Source organism: Dryas octopetala, chromosome 6 (genome assembly GCF_963921425.1).
Source record: "Dryas octopetala chromosome 6, drDryOcto1.1, whole genome shotgun sequence".
In the NCBI taxonomy this organism is placed as follows: Eukaryota; Viridiplantae; Streptophyta; class Magnoliopsida; order Rosales; family Rosaceae; genus Dryas; species Dryas octopetala.
In genome coordinates, this window is record NC_141371.1 from 9,880,326 (window position 1) to 9,902,692 (window position 22,367).

The 22,367-nt window shown below is 35.9% G+C and overlaps 2 protein-coding genes across 4 annotated transcripts; one reads left to right on the top strand and one right to left on the bottom strand.

The window, feature by feature from the left end:
- Positions 1-4,537: 4,537 nt before the first annotated feature.
- LOC147282207 (TPX2 (targeting protein for Xklp2) protein family) lies at positions 4,538-8,467 on the top strand. 3 transcript variants are annotated; one of them, XM_086247214.1, is made up of 9 exons: positions 4,538-4,897; positions 5,918-6,143; positions 6,245-6,610; positions 6,702-6,757; positions 6,933-7,007; positions 7,128-7,206; positions 7,290-7,361; positions 7,507-7,614; positions 7,793-8,467. In XM_086247214.1, the coding sequence occupies exons 2-9, from the start codon at positions 5,928-5,930 to the stop codon at positions 8,249-8,251; spliced, it is 1,431 nt and encodes a 476-aa protein (XP_086103340.1). In that variant the 5' UTR covers positions 4,538-4,897; positions 5,918-5,927; the 3' UTR covers positions 8,252-8,467. The 3 variants fall into 3 exon arrangements, with proteins under 3 accessions (XP_086103340.1, XP_086103339.1, XP_086103341.1); XM_086247213.1 differs by having other exon boundaries at positions 4,539-4,897; positions 7,125-7,206; XM_086247215.1 differs by having other exon boundaries at positions 4,539-4,897; positions 7,125-7,206; positions 7,725-7,854.
- Positions 8,468-13,788: 5,321 nt separating this feature from the next.
- LOC147282208 (fasciclin-like arabinogalactan protein 17) lies at positions 13,789-17,842 on the bottom strand. Its single transcript, XM_086248146.1, has 2 exons — positions 16,397-17,842; positions 13,789-13,901 (listed from the first exon to the last, which is right to left on the bottom strand). The coding sequence occupies exons 1-2, from the start codon at positions 17,736-17,738 to the stop codon at positions 13,828-13,830; spliced, it is 1,416 nt and encodes a 471-aa protein (XP_086104272.1). The 5' UTR covers positions 17,739-17,842; the 3' UTR covers positions 13,789-13,827.
- Positions 17,843-22,367: the final 4,525 nt, after the last annotated feature.

The following is a 22,367-nucleotide window of genomic DNA, read 5'->3' on the forward strand; positions in this document are numbered from 1 at the left end:
GCAAGAGGAAGGTAATGCTTCTAGATTTAACACCTCTACTTGTTTGGCATTACTTTACAATTTTTTTTTTATATTACACACTCAAGTTAAAACTTAAACAATTTTAAGAGATAAAAGAATCTATTTCCACTCACTACAGGGCTTCACAAGCACCACTTTCAGTTTTTGCGCTCCAAACTCGATCGCCCATCAATCTATTTATCACATGTCTTATTTTTATGCTCTGATTGCACATAGGTTAAGGTTTAGGCATCTGTTATTGTTCTTATCCCTTTTTTTTTTCTTTCCTTTTATATACAATTGGTCAGTTCATGCAATCTGTATATCCACGAAAATGAATAGACATGGACCAAATTATATTGTCTTACACAATATTATGGGTCTGAGAGATGAGGGACAAATGGACAATGAGACATTTGTGTGGAATGTGCAATACAAAACTAAATTAATTACAAAAATGATAGATGAGGAAAAAATGAGGAGAATTAATATGGGGTGCAATGCAACTTAGATTGAAAATTCCGATTCTGAAATAATTAAAAAAATTCAAATTTTACTTCTAAAATCACATTAGATGCAGAATGTAAAATTCAAAAATATTTTTGATTTTCATCACTACAAAATATTTTGAACTTTTAACACTTACGCATGCTTACAAAAAATAGTTCATACATAGTCGGATCATATTACGCTTATTTAATATTTATAACATTCTAGCAGTTTTTCTCCCTATTATGTTGAAGAGGTCTCACGTTTAAATCTCTCCAAAAAATTAAATTTAAAATAGAAAAAAAATGTTAAAAAATATGCAATCAAATTTTAACAAAAAAAAAGACACATAATATATATATATATTTTAGAAGAATGAGGATATATTGGTTTTATTATGCAAAATTATTGTCTTCCAGCGTACCAAAAATTGTTGTCTTCCTTTTTTGTTGCAATGTAGGCTATGTAGCTAGGGAAAATGGTATTTCAAAAGATGAAGACATCAAAAAAGGTGAAATAAAATTTTGGACCAATTGATACTTGGACCTAAGAAAAACAGATAAAAGGAACAAAAAAATCTTTAAATTGTTATGAGGAGGACCCCCCATCCCTGCAATATTATAAGAAATAACAAGGCCCAGTTTTTCAGTTTTTCAGTAAGACTGACCAAAACAAAACCAAAAGTTTCTGTGGGATGGGGGGCCAAATGAGTGCATAATTGGCTTGCTAGCTCCATATGACTTGTTTCAAGTCTAGACTGCAGTTTTTCTACAACATGTCTATTAGCGTAGACAAACTGGTTATGTGGCCATAATGTTTCATTGTCAAGCATCATTTTCTAATTAATGTTGCAAACATATATATTTAAGATTAGGAGGATGGAGGTTTATAACATGTGTAGTAACCCATTTTAACTTTACAATCATGGCAAGAATTTGGCTAAATATGTTATAACTTATAAGATAGATTCGTCTGGTGGTGCTCAGGAATTTGGATTGAATATGTTAACTAATTAGATTCAATGTATATTGAAGGAAGAAGATAAATGATGTCTTCTAACTTGAATGAAGAAGATAAATCGGCCTATATTATAAAATCAGTGATTGTGTTTTATAATGTCGAGCCCCCTTGAACCTGATAAATAGCTTCACATTGTAACTAACTAATAGTAATTCACAAAATTATTGAAACTAACTAGCAGTTCTATTGCCGGATTAAACTATCGAACAGTTTCGAATGCTAAAGGCTTGACACTTGTGCCGATTGCTCGTCTCATCTATTTAAAGATTAAATTTAGCAATATTATTTTTCCAACATGAAGGAAGAAGATAGATTAATCATAAAAGGGTTAATCTAGTCATTTTTGTGGGGATTGAAGGGGATAAGTTTTATATATCAACCCCTTATGACTAATCCATATTCTTCTTTAACATATTCAATCCAATTCTAGGCACAAAGGAGGAGAAAAGAGTTGGGATCGGATCAATAACCAATTCATTGGTCGACAAAAGAGAAATTTATTGTGTCAAACAAGCTTAGTTTATCAAGCATGGACTGATGGACATAATTCAATACTTCTTATCCTTAAGCATTGGTTGAATGCCCCACTTTGGTATGGTTTTAATACTTCTTATCTTTTAACACACCAAACAAACCTCACTTGATTATATATGATGGAAATATTATAACAGATCACTGATGAATAGTGTCCTTAATCAAATAGACAAATACTGCCAGTAATTGTACGAAAGAAAACAATGTATTTTTCATGGGCCACGAGGCCCATATGAGGCCCATAATGGCAAGTGCCAAATCACAATGAAGATTGAAGAGGACACTCGAGAAGCCAGCCTAGCCGTTGAATGCAACGCTCCACCAACAAAATCCCGACCAAAACCAAAAAATTCCAAGTCCTCCAAAACGTGGAGCATGATTGATGCCAAACTGACGGCTCAGATCGTCCGCCGAATTCGCAGCAGCCGTTCGATCAACTCTCTCTCCCACACACGTTGTTACAGCTCACGCGCAGTTGGTGGGACGTGGTGGGGTGTCCCAGGTTGGCCTAACGTGAGACCAATCATGTTGCTTGGTCGTGCCACGTGAGCAAGAAAGACAATAACACCACCTGTGACCCCCCCCCCCACACACATGAACGCTCTCCCCCAACGTTCTCCAGCAGTAGCCTTCCGGTTTTCAATAATTTGTTCCTTAGCTATTGACCATTTTGCCCTTACTATTAATTCTATTGGTTTATGTTGTCTGACCATAATGCCCTTGCTTGCGTTGTTATCAACTTATTGTTAATCAATTTGAAAGTTCCATTTAAAAGCTAAAACAAAATGGGAAAGAGAAATTTCATTATCCTTATCTATCACCACCCACTATTTGTAGGAGACTGACAATGATAACCTTCTAATTAGATTTGAGTGAAACATTGATTAATACTTTTGATCATCCTTGTAATTAAATTGTGGAAGATTAGGTCTTAGGGGTCATGCTGAGCATTTGAGGATAATTTGTACAATCACATAACGTAAGGAGTTTCCGATTAAACATAGCATACTACAGATATTGAATGAAATGGTAATGCTATGTTATGGTTATAGTGATCAACAAAATTGTGGAAACCAATATCTTATGCATAGATGTTCCAAGTAACCATCTTTACACTCGTGTACAATTTTTATTTTTTGTTTCCGAGACAATCCATGTTCAAGTTATTTCTCTCACTTTAAGGAAATCAATAAAAACTATCATTCTTGTCATTAATTTAAAGAAAATAAAAAGTATAGTGCCTAGATATTAAATTTTTCATTTTAGGCTTTTAATTTAGAAGTTGATGAATATTAAGGACAAGACAATAGGCATGAATCATTAAATTCTTCATATTTATGATGATCATACTCATACATCAAGGAAGTAGAGATTTATTATTATTATTTTTTTTGTTACAAAAGGGAGGCCAAGGAAAGAGGCCTAGAAGGGGGATGGGGGATCGAAACCCGGTGAGGTGAGGGGCAGCACAACTGCTTGGCCAACTGGCCTACCCCAAGTCCTCAAAGTAGAGATTTATTTAACTTAAAGCTTCATGTAGGAATTCAACTAACAATCTTTGTGACCAAAGTATAGAATGACCTAATTTGATATATGACTAAGTATTACAAAAGTGCTTTAATGAAAGTGAGTTTAATCCAATTATTTCAACTTTTTTTCCTTTTAAGGAAAATGTGAACTCAATATTTATATATGATATCAATTTATTTGAAGCACGCTCATAATAAGATCAAATTCAATTCTCGCTTTTCTCCTTAATTTACTAAATAGAAGAAAACTATTTGAAGCACTTTTGGATTATTTACACAAATAATACATTGATCTGTATGTACGCAATAGGACAAAGTCGTAGTTGAGACATAATTAATTGATTGTCATTTCCCCTATCTAAAGAGAAAATAGAAAGGTCATATATCCCTAAAAAATTATTCTTTAGTTTTTTTTTTCATCAAAATGAGGTTATTTTCTCATTTGGGAGAGGGAGAATCAAACTTGGATCTCTCCAACATTGTGAAGTGAAATACTAGGACACCAATATGTAATTGGTAAAATAAGGTCCTTAAAATAGGACATGTTTTTTGAATTATTCAATCGGCGTTTAAGACGTATTACAAAGATCTCTGAATAGTTATCAAACAATAATCCTCCTTCCAAGTTCCAAACCTCATAAATGGTAAAAAGAATTTATAACTTCTTTAACTCAAAATCCACAAGTAATGTGAATATGCCATAACCTGATAACCTCATTATAAAGGAGAGAATATCCTAGTGTTCATTTTCTTACCAAAACAAGAAAAACTCTGAAAACTTCCTCAAATAAATTCCAATACCATTTCCTCTCCTGTCCATGAACACCTTGCATTGCAATATCATCCCTCATTCCCCTTTTTTTCCCTCCATCACCATTCAGAATTCAAAACTGCTAGTAACTCCCCCAGTGGCAGTTTAGTCATTTTCTCACCATTACCAATCTAATTCTAATCCACTTCATTGAGAGTTCAAAGCCTCCTTTCTCATCTGCTTTCCACAACTCTCACTCCCCTTCTCTCTCTCTTCTCGGATTTCTCGAACCACACCAGAGCGTGACACCAACTCTCTATAGCTTTCAAGTTCAACTATCACAAGCACTTAACCATCACCAAGTGCTTCTAGTCCAAACCACTATCAATATATTCCCATACTCTAGTCTGCTTCCCTCTTCTATTCTTCTTGGTTCACTCTCTATCATAATTCAATCTTGGAATTTTGTTTACATTGTGCCTTAGTCTCAGTATCAATCAGTCTCTGAGTGGTCCTATAAACAATTTAAGCCCAAATTCAAGAACCCAAGTTCGGAAACTGCCTACTGAACTCTGTAAGTTCTGTGTTTCTTTGATCTATGATGATTTGTCCCTTGGATTCTTCAACATCTGTACTGCTTATTGTATTGCGTATCTGGGTTTTTTTTTATTTTTTTTTATTACTGTTACTTATCCTATTTTGGGTCTTTTCATGTATCAATGATCTCAAGAAACCTCTTGTTGTTTGAAAAATGTGAGTGCACAAGAACTTAAAACCACGAGCCAATATTGACACTCACAATAGATTGGTTATACCATTTTGGCTCAATTGGTTTGATTTCATTCTTCTTGAAGTAATTTTGAGCCACATAACAGTTAAGGAAGGCTTGATGGGATTTTGTGAATGGGATGAAGTGTTGAGTGTGAGCCTGTAGAAGGGTTGACTTCTGTTGCTGTGCAGATGTGTATTTTATCAACAAATTTTGCATAACTGTTGACATGTGGAGAATTGTGTGTTGTGGGCCTGGTACAATATACATTATGATCTAGACTTTCAAGCATTTCATGACTGAAATGATGGGAACTCATTCTTGGGGTGGCTATATTAGGATAATTTCATCAAGAAAATTTTTTCTTGGTGTTTTTGGTTTTTCATGCCACAATTGTGTTTTACATTTTCTTTTTGGATGGAGGGATAAAGCTGGACATTATAAAATTAATTTTCTGGAGGGTTGCTCGTCATCTTATTTTTTGGTGCATAGGGAAATAGCAGGATAGACCTTTACCTTTCAAGGATCTGAACATTAGTTGAGCATATTGTATTGGATTTGAGTTCTTGGGGGGAGGGTAGGGTACTCATTATGTATTGTTATTTCCTGCCCTCATATGTCTTGCTGGTGTTTACTGAAGATGCATCATTTATGTTAAATCAAAGTAACATAAGACTAAGGTGTCTTGGTTTCTTTGTTTCCTCAATTTTGCTTTAACTGTTCGTTGTGTGATTTATGGATTAAGCCAAATGTTGTACTCTTTATGCATGTTGGGGACATTGATTGACTCTGCTAAGTGCTAACATCTTTTTTCTTTTCTTTAAGTATTTGCTAAATGGAGGATGAGAGTTGTGTTGTTGAAGAAAAATATGTGGAAGGATCAGTACTGGATTCGAACAAAGAGGGCAAGAATGCTGATGGTAATATAGAAGTTCCTGCCATGAATGGACTATCTGAACCTGAAACAAAAGATGAAGGCATTCACTCTTCTGGAGTTGCAGTTGAAGCCTCTGTAACTGTTCTGCCTGCTAAAAATTCAAAAGCTACAAAGGTACTGCATGCCAGAATTTTCTGTCATTTGAGTTGTTTCTCTTATCAATTTTCATGTCCCAAACTTGTTCAAATTATCCCCCTACTTCCCGTTTTGTTCAGGTTCCTCATGCTCCAAACAATGGTTTTTCAAAGAACAAATTGGCCAACGATAAACCTAATTTGAAAGGCGCGACTCAACTTTCTCGTAACCAGAGGGCAATACTTTCTCAGAGTCTTTCTTTCCCAGCTAGAGGACTTCGTGCTGATGTTATGAAGAAGAGCATTGATGTGTACCCAGTGAAAACAGAAATCAAACATGCTCGAGGAAATGCAACCAAAGCTGAAGCTCCTTTTTCAGCTTCTCGTTTGAATCACCAAAATAGACGTGCATCCGCAGGAGTACATTCAAATGAAGAGAACACAGCTGGTGGAGCTTCCATCAAGAGGACTTCTTTAGCATCAATACCTAGCATTAGAGGCTCTGCAGTAAGGCTTTTTCAATATGCTGCATCTATATTTTATACTCTTCATTTTACGTTAACTTCATGTAGCTAATGTCCATGCTTAATTGCATCAGTCTGGAAAGTCTGGTTCTGTGAATGCATCAGCTAATAGTTCATCCAATGGGACACGGTACGTCTTCAGTACAGGAGTTTACTTAATCTTTATTATTTTTTGTTCAACAAAGTTCGTACGTGCTACTTGTCCATTTTGTTTCTGTATAATATGTGCTTGAAAATAAATGTGTCCATGGGAAACTTGATTCTGCTGAATGATTAATCATTTATGATATTCAATGCAATTACAGATCAGACCAAATTTTAAATACTGTAAAGACAACCCTGCCAATCAAAGAGGACGACGATGCTCATTCCATTTCTTCGTATGGCTCATATCCTAGAACATTATGTTATTACTGTTGATCATCTCTTTACCGTCTGTAACTAAATTGTCCAATCTGTTGTATTGATACTTGCATGGTATTCTGTATTTTCAACAGAAGTAATACACCTGGTGGGCGAAGGAGCAGTGGTTCTGGATTTTCCTTCAGGTTGGATGAACGTGCTGAAAAACGGAAGGAGGTTGCTAACATGTACTTTAAGACCTGGTTGATAGTTTTGTTTTCAATGCATAACACTAATCAACTTTATTCATTATTCATCAGTTCTATACAAAGCTAGAAGAGAAGATTCAGGCTAAAGAAGCAGAAAAAAATAACTCGCAAGCAAAATCGAAGGTCTTGGGACTAATTTACAGCACTCAGAAAATTCTACCTTTCTCTTGGTTTATATATTTATTTATTTTTTTTTATTTCCTGTTTTACACACACACATGGCCCTTTTCAGCATATTCACTATGTTTTATATATGCTTGTCTTGCAGGAAAGCCAGGAGGCAGAGATCAAGCAACTAAGGAAGAGCCTGACATTTAAGGCAGCACCCATGCCAAGTTTCTATAAAGAGGCTCCTCCGAAAATTGAACTGAAGAAGGTGACTGTTCTATTTTATCTGATGCCAATGTTCCTGCTATTTCCAGACCTTTCTACAACCTGAAAGTTTTTTTTTTTTTTTCCCAATTCCTTTACTACTCTCTTCTTCAGCCTCTGCTTCACTTTGTTTGCTTTTGTATAGCAACATTTGTGTGACTCATCTCTTCCAAACAATTTAGATACCAACCACACGGGCAAAATCTCCAAAGCTTGGAAGGCACAAGAACCCCATTTCTTCATTGAACAACTCTTCAGAAGGTGGTGGGTTGTGTCTCAGCCCACGTCTGAATCGAGAACAGAATAGTTCAAATAAAGGATTAAAGGCTAAAAGCGAAAAAAATGTCACTGATTCAAAGAAGCCTATTAGGAAGTCCCAACATAGGCTCCATTCTCAGGAAAATGTGGCTACTAAAGCTGAAGGAAAGCCTGTTAAGTCACAACCAAAGGCTACCACAGAAGAAGGACAAAACCAGGAAGCATGCACCAGAGAAACTGAAGAAAGCCAGGATCAATCTGGGGGTCTTGCTGAATGCAAAGATAAGATAGAGTCTGAAGTGAGTGTTGGTCAGATCACAGAACCAGTCCTCAGCGCACCTACCCCAGAGATCATGCCTCATGAAGTTACCATTGGAGTTTAATGACATATTTGTGATACATTGTGTTGTTCATAGTCTTCAAAATTTCCATATTGTTGTGAATATAGCGATTATGGGATACTCATTAAAGTCATTTGTTGATATCTACAGGTTAATGCAGTTATGTGTTTTTTCAATCATTAAATACTGTGGAAGTTTTTGGTGGAAGACATTGATGCTTCAGTAATCTATAGTTGATGATTGCCTCTTCTCCCTACATATCTTCAAGTTTGAGCTTTTCATTTCATTCTCACTTGTTGATTGAAGTACTCTCATTGGGATTCTCCACTCAAAAGGTTTTGTGTTTTGTATTGCATTTGTGGGAACTTGAAACCAAGTTCATGTTACCCCTATCTCCTCAACCCACTTTCCCAAATTTGCACTGGACAGTGGACACCTTATCTGAGGGAATTTGAGCTAGTGGCAATGCTTATCATGAAGTCACTTCAATACTTGTTTTTTCCTAAGTTACTCTTACAGTCATACCATTGTTAAAGAAGCACAACTAAATTGGCCAAAATCTGAAAACAAGAAAATAGGTAGCCAACACCATATTAGAGAAGGGTCTTGGCAGTTTGATAATCCTCGATGATTAGACAATTCACCAGAGCTGGTGGACGGGGAGGAGTGAAAAGAGGAGGAGGGAGATCAATGTTATAGATTGGGTTGACCAGACCCGACACAATCAAAACAGGATAGTGGGCCGGTCCTGCATGATTGAAGCAGGCTGCCGGCTGGCCCACAACTGAAATATATGGTCACAGTTCTACTTTAGGGACAATGGGCTTTTCGAGGGTTGGGACAGATCGATTGGTGACCCATATATTTTTATTGAAAAAAACAAAAAGATTGTTACTGTCAGGGGATTAAGTATTGAACCACTCTGAACCTTCCTCTAATCAAAAGCAAATGCCTCACAGTGTTGCACTCTCTAGGCTTTGAAAATAACTTCACTCACTTGTGCTCGAGCCATCTGTTTCTCACCTCTTCCACTACATTTCGGACACATTCAGCGGTGTTTTTAGAATGCTTAAAAATGCTTTCAAATAGTTAAAAGCGTGTTTGATAACATTTAACATAAACAACTAAACTTTTTTCTAGGTTATGAAAGCACTAAAAGTGCATCTTAGAAGCATTTGATAGATGCTTCCTCATAAAGCACTTCCAAATGCATTTACATAAAGCACTAGTATTTTCAACAAAAAATATTACAAAACGCCTCTTAAAAAATACTTCCAAACAATCCCTTCAGCCCCCAACAATCCTCACAAGTTTTTAAGAGTGTGGTTGCTTCTAGGAAATAAATATACTTCCACGACTAGAGCATGAAAACCTACATCTAAAGCCAACTCAAATTGGACAATAAACTTTAATATTTAAAGTCTTAAAGAATTTGGAAAATAAACCCTATATTATTCCAAACATGGAAAAACGAAAAGTTGGACTTAAAATATTTATTTTTTTTAATAGAGAATTTTCTTGGTTTTAGACATACTGTAAATTAAATACAATAAGATCTAAATACAATTCTGGCATCTCCATTTGTTTTAGGGAGACTTAGAGTCCAGTCCATTTTATACTTTTTTCTTAGACTAAGACCGGTAGTGATTTAGGGTTTTTAATTAAGTCCTTTTATTTTTCTTCTTTAACGGCTTTATGTTAGGTTTTAACTCCGAGATTTTGGGCGCCCAAAATCTCGGAGTTAAAACTTAACATGCAGCCTCTACAAAGCTTATTCTATACCCGAGGAGGGGAAATACCCTTCAAATAGAGGGAAATACCCTTCAAATCGGAGAAGGACTTTATTATGAATTAAAAGGATTTTCTTATAAATTATTATGAATTAAAAGATTTTCTTATAAATTTTAAAACACTTCCGGTCTCCATCTAAAAATTATTTTTCTAAAGGACCTAAGCCTAATTATCTCTTTGTTTTATCTCAAGAATCCGACAATATATTGTGACAATCAAATCCCTTAATTAAATCTTTATAAATAAAAATCCTTTATTAAATCAATAAAAAATCTTCTATGACAAAAATCAATAAAAAATCACTATATTAAATCAATAACAAATCCTTTATTAATATTTAAAAAGGTCAACATGCTTAATTTACATCTTGTTGTTTTGTTTAGTAATAGACAAACTACCATAAATATAAAAACTGTTAATTAGCACATGTTAGTTCTTAGGAATCTTTATATTTCTTTATAATTCTTGATATTTATATATATATATATATTAATTAAATCAGTGGTACTTAAGGAATCAGAGGTTTGCTTAGACCCCAATCAAAACAGGCCTGGATAAAAGAAGATTCGTCATTACCCACATGTGCCTTGTAGCCATACAGCTTGTCAGATTTTGAGATGAGAAATCTTGGGAATTAATTTCAGTGGCCAAGTGGACTCTCTTGAGTGGCATTCTCAAATGCCAGGGACAATGTTGCATGAATGCCTTGTAGAATATGAGAGAATTTGCCAGACTAGCTTGTCCAAAACATGCCCCATGACAAAGAGGCTTTCAATTTGAACTTCCTCAGATATATTGTACGTGTTTTCTTCTTCTTTGGTCATATATAGTTTACTTATGAGAATGGCAAAGAAATATGTTAATGCATACACTGAAAAATTGATTGAATAACATTGAGTCCTAAAAGTAATGCAATTTTTTTCCCATACACCTTTATCTTTTTTTACTTGTAATTCAATGAATAAGTATTGAATTCAAAAAAATTAAGTTAGAGAATGAGTCAAATACTTATACTAAGTTAAATGACATCATTTAACATCATTACTCATGTTAAATGACGTCCTATTATATACTCAATGTACGAAATGAGAATGAAAAGTTTCGAATTTAAGATCTCTTATAACAAGTTAAAAGTTCTGGAATCATGTTAAACAACTGCTAGATTCCAAAACCTAAGAATAAACCATACCAAGCTAGTATATAAACTGTAGGTAAAAGGTAAGGTTTAACAACTAGTTTAGGGTGGCACATGCATTGCACTGAAAAATACTATGTTGTTGGTCTGTTGCATCCAGCCAAAGCTTTTGGTACGTTCTGCCAAGTGTCAAATAATGTAGTGTATATCTGGCTTTTAGCCAAGGGCATATTTCTGGTTTTGACTGTTTCTTCTTTCGGACTGCTCTGGCTTTTGACTGTTGCTAAAGGGTCCTATTAGCACCGTAGTTGGTAGCCGTCGCTGAGTAGTGAAATTTTGGGTTTCTTATCTTTAGTTAGACTTTAGCTCATGCCTAGCTTTGTCTCTTTTTTTCTTTCTTGATGAGCACGAGTTGAAGGGCATAGAATTTTGCTTTCTAGTTGCCCACGACCCTTTGTCATAGTGTATGAACGATTGGGTGCTAGATTTTTTGGGTTCTCCAAATTGTATCGATATTGTCCAAACTTAATTATTTAATTTTTGTTTTTTTGGCCACTTAATCATTTAGGTTCAACACAATATAAAGTAAGTTTTTTAATTAATCCATTTAACCGTGAGATATCTCAAAAAAGAACTTGATTTAATTAGTAAAAATATAACAGTTAATAACATCCAATAATATATAATCACTTACTTAATATAAAATAATTGCATTTGATTGTATAATATCTAATATGAATGAGACAGGTCAAAGCATAGAGATTTTCTGTTCAATTAATTGTACGTAGAAAAAGCATGTTCTCCGTGGGAGTAGTCAATTCAATTCAAAAGACCATTCAAATCCCTCATGCTATTTTGCTGAGGAAACCCTCATGTTGATGGCGAACCCCTTAAGTTTGATTAGAAGAAAAAAAAAATTATCATGATATAATGAGCATGTAAGAAAGGTTTTTATAAACAACAACCAATAATTGACCACAATCTGTTTTATCATTTTATTATAGAGTGACAAAGAATACCAACTAATTATACCATGAGAGGCTACCTACTGATGCTGTGTACGTACTTGTGTGCATATTAAATCCTACAACAACCACCTCAATAAATCACCACATATAATATTCCAGTTAAAGCAAACGCAAATGGAGTCTACATTCATATTCTCATATAGGCAAAACAAATGAGTTATTCCTTTAGTTGGCTAATGTTCTGTTATCAAATATTTAAAGAATAATGCTATATTTATCACATTTTTATACCATATTTTTATACCATTTTACGTGTCATTACTTTACTGGATAAAGTTTTTCTTTTTCTTTTTTGGATTTTTGTTTTTATTTTTTAGTGTCCAATGCATGAATGCCGTGTAAGTTGCCACATAAGATAGTATGAAATTATGGTATAAAAATGTGGGATGTCTAGCACTACTGATATTTAAATCTTATGTTGTGAAACTTGAAATTAAACCATACATTTAAACAAAAATTTATTAATTAATCCATCTAATTAATGGTTTACGATGATAGATTATTAGTAAAATATAAATTGTTTGGCAAGAGAATATTTCTCAAATTAAGTTGAATAGATGGGGCTCCCTAAACTAACAACAATCAAATTTCATATGATTTTGAGAAATTTCAACTTTAGTACTAAAGAATCTTTCTCCAAATTTAACTTATCCTCATATTTAAAGAAAATATAGAAAAAAGGCTGGATGTGCTCTTATACAATTTTTGTAATTTGAAGTTGGATTTATTTACATTTCATTTAGTTACAATTAGAGGCTGAAGGACCTTATATATTGTTAGGCAAAACTTAAAATTCTCTATATGAAATTATATACTCTCAACATGGGGCATAACTTAAACCAAACACGTAAAGGACTTATATTGAGAGACACACATGTGTGGTCCAATAGTAGACTAACTCGTGAATTGCCTACTGTATAGAAAATTAGAAATTAGATCGCTCCACTCTAAACCAATGAATGAACGATGAGACTCAAAAGTTTAATATATGACGCAAGGCTTAAAATTTCCTGCTCTCAATAATCTACTAAAGCTAATTGAGGCCGAATGGAATAGTGACACGCAGACCTTCCTCAACCAATGGTTTCAAAGAAAACAGGTTCAAGTTTGATTCACAAGCAATGGTGCACAAAAGAGAAAAGAACACAACTTTTATAGGAGGCCAGGATAGCTTAAATTAGCTGTTTTTTCAAGGATTGTCATGCACACACATCACAGTCAGTGAAGTGACCCAAACACAAAATATAATAATAATAATAATAAAGAAAAAAATGATATGTAATTACAATTTTTGTAATAACAACACAAAACAACAGGGTGAGATTTCTTTCTGTTGTAATTTCTAAATTAAGAAATCCCGCAGACCAAACACTCCCTCTGTTTATACATTCAATATTCATTCATTGTATTATGCAGACTCATCATCATCCTACACTGCATGGACCATTGACAAAACTATGTTTAGCCAAAGAAAAGTAGGTCCGTGTAATTTGAAGCAAATTACAGTGAACATAGAAAGAACTGTATTTACCATTTTATCAATAACTGTTTACATGAACAATTTTTTTTTTTTTTCTTTTTGTGTTTCTTTGGGGATTTTTCTGAGAGAGAGAGAGAGAGAGAGAGAGAGAGAGAGAGAGAGAGAGAGAGAGAGCTTAATATCTTCATTGACATGTAGTGAAGTGAGAGTCCTGTCCAAAAGTTCCAAGCATTCTACAGGCTACTTCCATCAACTTGCCTGCAATTAGGTGAAAAGAAAAAGTAAGTCAACTGATGAAACATCACATACCCGGAAAAAAACATGTAAAAGCCATCCATATGTATATGTATGATGTATCACATGCTTTCTATATAATAATGTGAGAAGGCAACCACTTGGGGAGGCATGAATTTAATTAGTGGACTTTGAAGCCTACCCTAATTAAACTAAACCAAACACCAAAGTTAAATATAAATAGTAAATCATAAATAATATAAAATTAATGAAGGTCAGCTAGTGATCAGCTGGGTGAGAAAATGTACAGAGAGACAGAGCAAATGATAGTAGCTGACTTTCAATGAGTAGAATGGAATTAATTATAGACAGGCTGTGCTGTACTGCTGTGTGCTGTACTACTGTGTGCTGTGGTGGGGAATATATATATATAATAATAAGATTATTAGGTCACAGCTGAGCTGAGCTGAGCTGGACAGGCAAGCAGTTTTTGCTTGGCACCCAAGTGGTGCGTCACATGGACTCGTCGGTAGCAGAGCATTTAGCACAAAGGAAATGTCACTTGCTTGGATTTGGAATCATTTCTCAATGGGGCGGGCCTTCATGTTTTTTTCATGACCCCTAATTAAGTCCGTGATCAATTTAACTGTGCACCGACACTCTCAGCTCTGCACCATTTCCAAGCCTCCCCACCCCAACATTCCAATTCTCTAAAACAGAACCACCCACATACCTAATCACAACCCACACAACTAATCTGCCCTTAATTACTCCATACTCTCACTTCTAGGTTACGACTAAATCTTGTATGGAGCATGTTCCAGTGCAGCATCTCTCACATGAGGTGGGATCCACATGATATGAGAGGTGCCGCACGGCACGCCCCGTCGAAGACTCTCTCCTAGGTTACTCTAGAGTTTCGGGTATAATATGCACACACATTTAATTTCATCCCAATAATAGAAAAGTTGAATCCGTCAACATTTAAAGGCATTAAAAAGGACTCTAAATACTACACTAAACTCTAAATTAAAAGGGCCAAATATCATCTCTCCAAATACAAGCACTTAAGTGACGAATGAGTAATAACCATTTGATTGATATAGACCTCTCACACTAAGTAATGATTCAGATTCGATTCCCAATAACAAAGCTCAGTAGGACTACAACTAACTGGGAGCAGTTGGGTGTCTCTGTCTTGGATATGCATAATTCCAAATTCCAACTTATTGATTAAACCATATAAATTATAAACCTCCTGCACTGCTCTATTAATGATCACATTATGAGTGTAGTTTTGCTCACCTCCTTTAACTCAGGTGTATGCTCACCTCCCATCTAAAAAGTTGACATGTGTTTAAAAATGTAACCATGAGTTAACCCCTTATATTTAATTATTACTCAACAATAAACAATACATATAAAACATTTTAAAATATTTAAAACTTCAAAATTAAAAAAAAAAAAAAAAAACTTAAGAAAACCCATAGACCACCCACGTGTGCATCTCCCCACCAGCCTCCGCCCCTTCTTCTTCCTTCTCCTCCTTCCCCATCCCAGACCTTCTGCAACTAAACCCCAAGGTCAGGTCATCACTAATTGAAAAAGAGAACCCAAAGCCCAAAACTTTAGCCCTCTCACATCTCCTTCAAGCTTACATGTTTTTTTTCCTCTACCCAAAACAAAAACCACCACAATGGTTTTTATCTTTATAATTAGGTAGAAAGCACATTGAATTTTAGAAGCATATACCTTTTTTTTTTTTTTGTCACAAGGTAACTGAATCTGATATCTACCTTTTATATAAGGCTCATGTCATCACCAATTGAAAAAGAGAACCCAAAGCCCAAAACTTGGGTTCAGTTGCAGAAGGTCTGGGATGAGGAAGGAGGAGAAGGAAGAAGAAGGGGGGGGGGGGAGGCTAGTGGGGAGATGCACACGTGGGTGGGCTATAGGTTTTCTTAAGTTTTTTTTTTTTTTTTTTCTAATTTTGAAGTTTTAAATATTTTAAAATGTTTTATATGAATTGTTTATTGTTGAGTAATAATTAAATATAAGAGATTAACTCATAGTTATATTTTTAAACACATGGCAGCATTTTAGATGGGGGGTGAGCATACACCTGAGTTAAAGGGGGTGAGCAAAACTGCTCTCTCACATTATTGTAATCATTTGCAACATGTAAGTATGTAACATTAACATAATTGGCCCGACTATCTTAATGAACCAAAATTAATCCAATCCATAATCCATTAATAAACTGAAGCTTCAGAATTCAACGTACTCCACCATCAACATCTAACCAACTCCCCAAACACAAATGCAATTTCAGCACCAGAATTAAGCTATCCTCAACCCATTTGGTTATGAACTTATGACAGACATTATAATCCTAAATTCCTAAACAAACATCACAAATTTAAGCAATTCAAAGCACAGCATAACAAAAAAACAAACAGCAAATTAAGCAATGAATCAAACACAAGAAGAGCAAATACTCCATAACCAAACAATCATACCTCTCCTGGGTTTATTAGCAGCAACCTTCACAACCGGAGTTGCTTTCTTCTCCGTCTTCTGCTCCTCCTCCTCCGACGGAAAAAGTACCCCATCAATTCCCTGAACCGAAATCCTCCCATCCGTATAAATATCGGGGTCAAAAAGATAGGCCGAAACATCGCCCTCCCCGAATTTCACAGACCCATCAGCCTCCTGGGCCAAAACCTTGTGCGGCAGCCTCAGCGTATCGTATCGGACCTTCCCGAAACGCCTCACCGAGTTATACATGCTCTCCTCGGTCTGGTACTCCGGTATGATGTGGTAGTACACTATCTGCTCCGGCGCGCCCGGTTCGCTCAGCTGGTCGGTGGTGAGCTTCGCCATGGCCTCGTCGTTGGGTGCGAGCACTGTCAGCACGTACCCCTCCGATACCAACCGGCCCATTTCGGTGGCCAAGGAGGTCAAATTCACCAAAATATCGGCCATTTCGTTGTACCCGCCGTAATGCAATAGCGTGTGGATGAAGTCCTTGACTTGGCTCTCGCCGTCGAAGTGGTGGCGGGGCCCTCCGGGACCCGGAGCCGGAGCCGGAGCTAGAGAAGGACCTGGTGCTAAAGCATCGTAAATGGGTAGAACCGGTGGAGCTCCGGCGGGGACTGCTGGTGCCGGTTTCTTGAGGCGGTGGGTTCTCGGATCCACCTCCGGTGCTCCCGTGGGAAGAACGGCGGAGATTGAGCGGAGATTCCTTCTCTTGTTGAAGTCTTCTTGCACGGAGCGGGGGATTAGGAGGCGCTCGATGCCGTGGATGACTCCATCGGGTCGGGTGACGTCGTCGGGTCGGAGGAGCTTAGCAGAATCGACGAGTTTTTCACCGGAGTCTTTGGTGGCGAGGTGGAGGAGCTGGTTGTTGGAGAGGGTGGGGTGGCGGGTCGACCCGGAATTGGGCCAGTGGTGGGAGGCGATGCGGTTGGGGATAATGTGGAACATGAGGAGGGTCTGGAGGGACTTGAGGTTGCCGGGTTCGAGCAAGAAGCGCTTGAATTCCGGGTCCAATTGGCGCTCCAGGGCTTCATTTCGGGGCGCGAAGATGGTGATGTTGTGCTTCCCCACGGCCTCCTCCAGCGTCTGCAAGAGCAGGGCCTTCTCCACGAGCTCGGCGAGCTCCGTGTAATGCGAGTCCAGAAGGGCGACGAGGACGGAGTTGGAGTTGATTTGCACCGACGACGAGGACGAGGACGAGGACGAAGAAGAAGAGGCGTTGCGAGGCAATGCGGCAACAGAAGAGGAAAGCAGCGCCGCAGCGAAGACGAAGACGATGATGAAGCGAAAGTTGTTGGAGCGACCACAGATGTGGGAGTCCATGGCGCTCTCTGGTGGGTTTGAGCTTGTGTTGGGTTCTTGTAGTGGGTTTGGTGGTGGAAGCTCTCACAAGTGATGAGAAGCTGTCTGTAAACACAACAAGAAGACTTGGGAAGGTAATGCCATTAAGGATTAAAAAAGGTGAGAGTGAAGATGACTGCATTTTTTGGACAGCCTGGAACCTGGGGACCACACGGCAACTTCTTCTGTTCATCACTCACCACCCGCTTTCTCGGCTTTAGGCTTGGCTTCCGATGCTTCTCAACTTAAGCCTATACACTTGAAGCCACGCCAATTTTTGCTTATTTTATTTTATTTTATTTTGCCACATAGCAATATCTGAATTTTTTAATTCCATGTGCTGCAATAGTACCCTCCCAAGTTCGATACCCACTAATTCGTAAAGGGCTAGCCCCATGGCGCAAGTAAAAGTTGGTTAGTAAAGTTCGAAACCATCTAAGTTGAGCAAGTATATCAGTTTTGCAATTTTACAAATACGGGAGGTGGTCGACTCTTCCTCCAACTTGACAAGGTGGTAGTGGACAAACTCATGTTAGAAATATGTTACTTTTGGTCATTAAAGTCTCGTTTGGATTGTTAGAAGGGATTAGACAAGACAAACTAGTAAGAATTTTAAGTGAAGTAATTTTTCTAGTGGAGGAAAAAGAAAATAGAGATGACTAAAGCAAGTTATCACTATATATTAATTAGGTCACGAGGTAACTCATGTGTTTGAAGTAGACAAATATTACGAGTTTTTTTGGACAATTAGTCAAACGTTTGACTATCTCTACCTCTTATTTCTCAATCAAAAAAATTATCTCAAACTGATTTTAACTATTACGTCATGTTATATTATCATTCCAAACTTAGATTCAAAGTAAAAGAGCTACCTAATTTTTCTTAACATTGCTGGTGCTCTAGCTTAGATTGGTTCGAGCTATGCAGCAACACCAAATCAGTTGTGTTCATTCAATGAAAAAAAACTTTAAAAAAAAAAATCCAACCTTTTTAGTTTGGGCAAGTTTTGTTTTATTACTTTTATATCTAAAAGGAGTTGGTAACTTGGTATCACTTTGGACTCGAGTGCATGGCAAGGGTAAGCCGAGAGTATTGTGGCTTAAAGGGCTTAAAGGGCTCAAAGGGAAGCTGTCGGTGTCCTCCTACAAATTACAAAGATGGAACAAAATCAGAAAGAAAGAGAAAAAAGAAAGAAAGAAATGGCCTTCTCTCGCCTTCACCTAATCACCTCAGTTGTACGCTAAGCTACAACAACACAAACTCCTCCATGTCGTCACTTTAAAGCGCGCGTGCATGCGTGGAACAAGTCCTTTCCACTTTCTAATAAATATTAAAAACCCCAAGACGGTGACGTCTTGTCCACTGGCAGATTGCTTGTCAGCCTCAGCTGTCCAAAATTCCAATGTCCAAATTATACATTACATTTTTCAATACAATACCATTAATACGGTACACACCCACACAAATGTTGGTTTCACATATTTCGGTGCCAAATGTAAATCATTTTTTAACTACTTGTGACAATGTCTTGTGAGCTTTGGGAAAAGGAAATGCTACATTCTATCTTAATTCTTACCCTATAAGGCAATAATCTATGTTTTATATGTTAATATTGTGTAGCTTGTCAAAATTTTATTATTTTAGGTCTCCATTTTGTTAAATTTATCACTATAATTTCCTTTTACAAAATTGGTTTATAAGAAAAGGGTGTTTATGTGTTTATATATTACAAATTTAAAGATACTCAAATGAGGTGATGTGAATTTATATTAACTTATACTTTTTCACAACGGTAGAGCAAGCATTGTAGAGCAGGAGATACAGACAAATTGGTCATTCTTGTGGCATATGAACACACTCTTATACGATGTTAAATTCGTGAGAAGAATTTATAGTTGAAAAACCAACTAATAAGGAAACGATACTCATGTGTATATACACTACATAGTCTAAAGATACTCAAGATATGTGGACCTATGCTAATATGAAGGTGTTTAGGCTAAATGGCCTTTGGCTACAGTTGTTCGACCCAAACTACACTCTTTGGCAAATTTAAAGAGAAAGATCAATTGTCAATGACTCAATATATTCAACTCTTGTGAAATTAGTGAAAATTTTTTTTTTTTTTTTTATGGGGAGGGGGAATCAAATTTAGGTACAGAGGGGCAAATTTTATGACTTTTTCAACTGAACTGTCCATCAATTGCGTGAAAAATTACAATTTAGTGGTTACATTAAAATTGAACTGAAGTGCCTACTAAAGGGCTTATGAATAAATTACTTGATAGAATTAACCCATAAATAGGAAGTGAAAAGGTGAATTAAATAGCACAAAGTGCAATATATACCACACAAAAAAAAAACTATTAATTGGAAGTTGAATATAGGAATGAATTTATACGAATTGTGAAGAGCTGATTGGGATTAGAAAAGAACCTCCAAACTTTTGAAGCATGAAAGTTATGAAACGACCTTTAATTTCTTAAGCACACTTAACTCATGCCCTACTTTTTCCTACTTTAGTATTTTTCTACAAAATGTCTCAATCTCTTTATCAATAATTGTTAGCATATAATTGGAAAACGATATAGCAACTTTTGATGTGTTTTCTATCATTATTTTATTTATGACTTTAATTAGGTCGAGCTTCTTTGTATTCTAGAGATAAACCTTTTCTTATATTTTATTTTTTATCTTTTATAGGAAGCATTAGACTTAGAAAGAGAGAGAGCAACAATTGGATCAGGCTCTTATAGAGGTAAATGTTCTACCACTAAACCTATAAACCCTATTCTTTAGTAATAATATCTCATAGGAACAAAATACAATAAATTAAAACATCTAAGTGGGAACAACATGGATGCTAGAGTGATTTGCTTCCATCAAGAACAGAAATAAGAAAGTATGAAATCTAGGTGTTTTTTTGTTTTTGGTTTTGAATGATTTGAGCTCTTCATGCGATTTGAAAATGCAATGTATGGTCCCCAATTTTTTTTAAAGAAAATGAAGAAGAATAAGAGAAGGTGCAATTGTATGTATATGTATAATTTATATACATAAGATAAAAAATAATGCTATTAGACAGCCATAAAAGATGCTAATTGGAACACAGATCCTGCGATCCTTTGGTCAAGCTAGGGACATCGTTTAATATATATGGCTTAATTATCGATTTACTACCCAAAACTGTAACTCATTCCCACTTTACCACCTGAAAGTTTTTTTGTCCCAGATTACCACCTGTAACTTACATCCGTGTCCCGTTTTACCTTGTTCCGTCAACAATTCCGTTAATGCTGACGATCTGGCCGTTAATGCTGTCGTGGCGCGCTAGATGTGCGCCACGTGTCACATCTTTTTTTATTTTTCGCAGTTTATTATTTTTATAAACTTTGAAAATTAATTAAAAATAGCTTCGAACTCAAAAAAATACACGAAAAATTTCTACGGACTCGTCTTGACTAGCACTAATTTACTATAAGGTTAAATTACCAATTTGCCCTCTAAAAATTTCCAAAAAAATTAGAAAGTCCAAATTTATTTCTAAAAAATTAAAATAAAGTTTCCTCTATTAAATAAATTCTAGAATTTTTGTAAACTCTTGGACAAATTCTCAAAAATATTTTGAAAAATTACCAAAAGCCTGTTTTAGAGAATTATTTTGAGACTTTACAGAAATTCTAGAATTTTTCTAGAATTTATTTTATAGGAAATTTTATTTTCCTCTAAGACCGAGAGGTCTTTTGGGTAGCAAGTGTTCACGAGAAAGGTATTGTTAGTTTTTAGAAGACTAACGGTGCAGACCTCATATTTTTTGGAATTCGGGAGATTATTTTATGAATTTCTAAAGAGTCTAGAGTATTTAATTTTCTAGAAATAAATTTAGACTTTCCAAATTTTTTGGAAATTTTTAGAGGCAAAATTGGCATTTTGACTCCATAGTAAATTAGTACTAGTCAAGACAAGTCAGTAGGAATTTTCCGTGTATTTTTCTAAGCTCGGAGCTATTTTTAATTAATTTTCAAAGTTTATAAAAATAGAAAAATCAAAAAAATCAAAAAATACAAAAAAAGATGTGACACGTGGCGCACATCCAGCGCGCCACGTCAGCATTAACGGAATTGTTGACGGAACAAGGTAAAATGAGACACGGGTGTAAGTTACAGGTGGTAATCTGGGACAAAAAAACTTTCAGGTGGTAAAGTGGGAATGAATTACAGTTTTGGGTGGTAAATCGATAATTAAGCCAATATATATTGAAGGCTAATAATGAATTGGTTGAGGCCATTTTGTCTCCTTGAAAGTCTGTTTGCTGTTATTGTTACATGGAGAAGGTGAGGAGAGTAACGCAATAACAAAAATCAATCATCTCAATAACTCAATGCGTCAAAACTTTGAAATTAGCATAATCGGTGAAAAAGGGTTCAGAAATTGGTTTACAATTTAGATTGGCTAAAAGATTCGGTTCTTTTCAATATAATCAAAATCAGCTCAATAGGTCAAAAATCAAAATGCATTAGGTTACCACATTTGGGAAGAAAGAAATAATAGGATACTCATGGCTAGCTGCAACTTTAGATCATAATGGTAAGCATGAAAATGAATTCTTTG